The 6,000-nt window shown below is 35.3% G+C and overlaps 1 protein-coding gene across 4 annotated transcripts in view; it reads right to left on the bottom strand.

The window, feature by feature from the left end:
• Nucleotides 1-376: 376 nt before the first annotated feature.
• Nucleotides 377-6,000, bottom strand: part of LOC126456729 (androgen-dependent TFPI-regulating protein-like) — a 211,502-nt gene continuing 205,878 nt past the window's right edge. For 2 of the 4 annotated variants that reach the window (XM_050092474.1, XM_050092471.1), the window contains exons 4-5: nucleotides 4,487-4,644; nucleotides 381-1,019 (exon numbers count right to left, since the gene is read on the bottom strand). In XM_050092474.1, the coding sequence (XP_049948431.1) occupies nucleotides 949-1,019; nucleotides 4,487-4,644 (229 nt within the window). In that variant the 3' untranslated portion in view covers nucleotides 381-948. Of the gene's footprint in view, nucleotides 1,020-4,486; nucleotides 4,645-6,000 lie in introns of all 4 variants that reach the window. The other 2 variants (XM_050092473.1, XM_050092472.1) reach the window with 2 other exon arrangements.

Genomic DNA, 6,000 nt, shown 5'->3' with positions numbered 1-6,000 from the left:
GGTGAGTAGCAACTTACTTTCTCTCATATTGTTACATTCCATCCTGGATTTTCCATTTTTTAATGGAAGGATGGAAATTTTTCTTCTCAAAAGCTGTTATCATTCAAAACATGGAGAATGGTTTAGAATTCAGTCACAAAGAACTGAAAGTAACAAGAACATAATGTGCACATGTGATCCTTCAGTGTATTACTAACCTCTTCAGTACTGAACAGGAAAAGGGAAAATACAAAGTTTGCCTTGATTTCTCCAAGTGTCATCCACAATGACAACAAATGTCATCTGAGGTTCATAAAAAGTACAACACACTGAATTTCACAACTATGTTTTATTAAAAATAGACTATACATACTGAGAGAACTTTATTTATGATTACATAGAGAAACAAATGACATTTATGTTACAAAAATACATCCTTAAAATGATAAAAATATGAAATGGCCATCTCTTAGTGTGGCCACATGAATTTAATTTACCAAGTAAAACAGCTATCAAAAAATAAAGTCTCTTGCTTGAAAGCAAGCATGCTTTCAAAGTTTCAATACTGAAACAAATAAAATCAGAGCACACGTTGCACTGTAAATTTCTTCAGGTGCAGTATATATATATATATATCTAAGATTTGTCATTTAAAGAGCTATGTAGCTCACACTGTTTTTGCATTTCTTTGGTCTGACACATCAGTTACTAAAGGAACTCACTTGTATTCAGTCTTCATAAATTCTGTAGTCATGCAAGATCCTTGTAATTAGTATTCAGACATTATGTATCCATATCTTACTCAAATGTTCCACAATATTTTCAAAGTACACAAAACTGAAGAACCACTTTTGCAAAATTTCAGTTTTGTAATTCACATGTGGTATACTTTTGAAGTCAACAGTCTCACCAAGGCCTCGTCAAACCAGTATCAGTAGCAAATAGTCATGGAGTGTCTGGAAGTCATGGCTATTGAAGATGATTTTTGATACAATCTTGATGATATCCATTAGATGCATTCATTATTTTCCTTTGCTCACCTGAAAAAGTATAGATAATAACAGATAATAACACTGATCTGCCACACTGAAGTTGTCAACATCATATATTGCATCTGGATACAACTGAGAGAAATATTCTTCCATATTGTAAAATAAATTACAATCTACCTGGTTAGCTCATCTCCAATCCCTTGCACTTCAAACATTTACAATAACAATTTTTGAAGAGGAAAGAGAAGAGTGTTCAAATTCAAAAATCAAACAGGGATAATGCAGGAGTAGGTCTAATTATGAATATGAAAAGAGGATTACATGTAAGCTACTACAAACAGTGTACACCATTGTGAATGCATTGTCACAGCTGACAGAGACATAAAGCCAACACCCACCACAGTAGTACAAGTTGATATGCTGAGTAGTTCTGCAGATTATGAAGAGATTGAAGAAATGTACTATGAGGTAAAAGAAACTATTCAGGTAGTTAATGGAGAAAAAATTTAATTATGCTGGGAGACTGGAATTTGATAGCAGGAAAAGAAAGAGAAGGATCAAGTGATAGGTGATTGTGGTCTGGGGGAAGGTAATGAAAGAGGAAGGTGTCTTGTAAAATTTTTCACAGAGCATAATTTAATCATCACCAACACTTTGTTTAAGAATTGTTAAAGAAGGTAGTAGACTTGGAAGGGATCTGGAAACATGTGGAAGGTTTCAGACTGATTATATAGTGGCAAAACAGAGATTTCTAAACCAGATTTTAAACCATCAAACATTTCCAGGGCCATATGTGTGTTCTGACAACAATTTACAGATTATGAACTGTAGATTAAAACTGAAGAATTTCCAAAAAGTTACGAAATTAAGGAGATGGGACTTTCATTTGTTGAAAAAAACAAGCTTGTTCAGAGTTTCAGAGAGACCAATAGGCAACAATTAACTGAAACATGTGAAAGAAATACAGTTGAAGAAAAATGGGGAATTTTGAGAGATGAAATGGTGAAGGTAGTGCAAGAGCACATAGGTGAAAAGACAAGGCCTAGCAGAAATCCTTAGATGTCACAGGAAATACTGAATTTAATTTATGAAAGAAGAAAATATAAAAATGCTACAAATGAAGCAGGTGAAAGGGAATACAAACATATAAGAAATGTAATTGATGGAAAGTGCAAAATGGCTGAGCAAAAATGGCTGTAGGACAGATGTAAGGAGGCAGAAGCATACATAACTAGGGAAAATATAGACAGTGCCTTGAGGAAAATAAAAGAAAGCTGCTGTGTGAATGTCAAGAGCTCAAATCAAAAGAAATACTACACATAGAAGGGAAAGCCAAAGTGGAAGGAGAATGTAGAGGAGTGTAATGTAGCAGAATGGGACAGTATTAAACCAATAGTACTATTTCACACATACTGGAGATCATGATACTATCATGTGATGTTTACGTGAAGTTATGTACGTGCAGAAGTTTAAACTGTGACATTGCTAGCTTACTGTATTAATGACAACTTTTTGACTTAAGATGAAATTATTCTGATTAATTTATGGAGATATTGTACCACAAATCAAAAATATGTCAAATGTAATGTAAACATAAGGCTAACTTATCCTTTGTGGAGTTTATATGTAGACTAATACTAAATTTGATATTGCTCACAGAAAAGACCCAGGATTAATGCCAGCAACAAAAGTTATACTGCAGTTTCACAGAAATAATTAGGTCACTGTAATCAATATACATTTCATAAAGTCTTAATATGAAAATTGTGATATTTCAACATACTATCTGTATCAGAGACATCATTATGATTTTTAAAGCTAAACTCCATACCCAGTTCTATGAAAGTATATAAATATTAACTGTAAATTGTTACAGCATGGAATTGCTGTAGCAAATCTGAACTAGAAACATAGGGTATAAAAAGTTTTTGGTTTAGTCAGAACCAGTGGCCATTTGTATAGTCATTTGAACGCCTGTCTTACTGTAGCTATGGTACAGTATATTAAGCAAGGTTTGAATGACAAAATGAAGCTGGAATCCAGGCAGATTGTGAGAATCAGTTAATTCCTTTTGATCAGGTTTTAAGTGTGATGGAATGAACACTCAGCTAAAGGCACCATCTGTATGTGCAAAAACAGTCATCCTTAAATAACTCTGGACTGGAGGAAGACAGATAGTTCAAATTTGGTCTGTCAGTGCATCAAACATAAGATAAGTTTTAACTGTTCAAAAAATTTTGGTTCATTTGGATTTTATGTGCAAAAAAACACATATTTCTGGGAGAGTTCTGAGGTATGCCACTTCTGTTCTTCAAACTTGGCACAAAGGTAAATAAACGGATAAAGCCAAAAAAATTTTTTTATCAATAATCTTTATCCATGGTCAAGATATGAGGGTTTAAATTCAGGCTAAATGTAGCATGTTAAATTGATATTAAGTGTTTGAAGTCTTTTTAGATATTATTTTTAGACCCAGTATTACATTTGTGCACTGCACAATTTTTGAGAAAAGAGAAATAATGGTGACAACAAGGGTCATTAATGAATATGTGTATTGTGAAATAGTTCCTAAAAGAGATATTTGCATGATTTTCATAAACCTAGACCAGTTGAAAGTGGTAGATGTGACACTGGTGCTTTGTTACATGTAAATTTCATCCCTTTTCCTACAGTGTTGATATTCCTGCACGGAGTTTCCATTGTTTGATTTTAAAGTTGTTGGCTGGAATTTCATAGCCACCTGATCCACATGTGGAACTAAGTTTTTATTCGTGGAAACTTTGGAGAGAAAACATGAGAATTGTAAGTTAGTGCAGAAGATTTGCTTAGGCAATAAATAATATCTCTCCTCCTGTCATGTATAATTAAAAAAGAATATAGACCTTGTCTTGAATATTAAGGTAGTAAACAGAAATGCTTGTAGACTGAATCTTTCATTGTGCAGCAGCATGTGGGAGTGTGTGTGTTGCCATCTGGCCACACAATTTTAATATTTCAGGAAGCTAGAAACAGTGCAAACTATGTTGCAGAGCAAAAGACTTTGTCTGGAAACATTTATTTAGGCTGTAACAGACATTTCTTGACAATATATTTTCTTCTGGGTGTGCTAATCAAGCAAGGTATGCAGGAGACCTTGTGAAGTTTGGAAACTGGGAAAGAGATACTGGCAGAAGTGAAGCTATGAGAGCAGGTCATGAATCATGTTTGGACAACTCACTGGTAAGAGCATTTCCATTTCAAGAACATTTCCACAAAAGGCCAGGTTCTGGGTTCAGGTTCTGGACTGTTTTTATTTTCAACAATAGAAATCCAGAGCAGAATAACAACAATATTACGAAAAGAATAGACTGCTACTTACAACATAGGGGAGGCTTCAAGTCACAGAGAGGCACAATGAAAAGACTGCTAAACATATAAGATATCATGTAAAAAATGTCCTTATATAAGTGCAGCTGACACAAAAATGGTTACAGACTCCAGCTGCTGTATTTGTATTCAAAGTGGGTTTTACTTACCATGTACTAAGTTGTTTATACGCTCTGCTACAATATAACCAGAAAATCCAATACTGATGCAAATTGCTTGAAACACGATGAACGACATCCAGTTACTGAACATAATTTTTACTATGGGATATGCCCAAGGCCCACCCAGCATGCGACAACTACTTGCCCTGCAACAAAGAAAATCACAGATAACAAATGGAGCTTACAGCTTATATGATATTTAAATTATCTCTGCTATTCACGTGCACTTCACTGCAAGGATGCTGATGAAGTGATGGATGTCTCCTCACACTTTTTTTGTCACATTCAGAGACATAATGAGGAGAGGAATGAAGAGAATCCACTGTACATGTTAGTGGTACAGAAAGCAAAAAGAACAAGCTATAGCTTTTAAGAACCTTCAGCATCGCAGTAAGTCAGCAATCATTGGTTAATATATTAAAAAACTAGAAACCCGCCTCGATTGCGAAAAAAGCACCTAGTGTTAACCTAGGTTTTGGTGTAGATAACTACACCTTCTTCAGAACAATAAAACCCACAAGTGCCTAGGAAGACATTTGTCAATGATTAAAAGAAAACCATAGCTATACATTTATAAACAAAAAAAAGAAAACATAAACAGAACATATGTACAAAGTCAAAACCACTACTTAACTTAATGGTGTATGCTCCACCTCACACCGGCCTATGTTCGATGGGCCATGACCCTGTACTCACCAGACCAGAAGTCCTGATCATTCTGCCATTGAATGTAATTAATACGCACCATGTCTAACTTCAATTTATCCATTTTTCTTTCCAATTTTTTTAATGAAACTACCCAATTAAGTCATCTAACATTCCACACTTGATCAATAGAGTGCCATTTTTGTTGTTCCTGATTGAGTATTTCGATGATCGTGTGATTGCTTTGGGCTATCCGAAACTTACAGGAGGCGGCGTGGATTGGCCTCCCTATTCGCCAGACATGAACCCCTGTGACTTCTTTCTGTGGGGACACTTGAAAGACCAGGTGTACCGCCAGAATCCAGAAACAACTGAACAGCTGAAGCAGTACATCTCATCTGCATGTGAAGCCATTCCGCCAGACACGTTGTCAAAGGTTTCGGGTAATTTCATTCAGAGACTACGCCATATTATTGCTACGCATGGTGGATATGTGGAAAATATCGTACTATAGAGTTTCCCAGACCGCAGCGCCATCTGTTGTTGAAAATTGTAACTACTGTAATTTCGAAAGTTTGTCTGCCTAAAAATGTACTGTTGTCCCAAGCATATTGCAACAAACGGTGTATTTCTATCGCTGCTCGTTTAGTTTTTATTGCCGTTTCAAATATACCGGTCATTTTTTTTAAACACCCTGTATCTGAGAGAGGTCAGGAGAGGAATCAAAAAAAACTTCTTCAATGAGCAACGAAAGAGTGAAGCTGTAAAACTTGAAGAGAAACGGTAACCTCTATAACGCAGGTGAAAGGAAAACCTACAACATCTACAAAGAGAGAGACAAGATTAACGAATACCTG

The sequence above is a fragment of the Schistocerca serialis genome, chromosome 2 (assembly GCF_023864345.2).
Source record: "Schistocerca serialis cubense isolate TAMUIC-IGC-003099 chromosome 2, iqSchSeri2.2, whole genome shotgun sequence".
Lineage (NCBI taxonomy): Eukaryota > Metazoa > Arthropoda > Insecta > Orthoptera > Acrididae > Schistocerca > Schistocerca serialis.
This window is presented reverse-complemented; position numbering and strand designations above follow the sequence as displayed.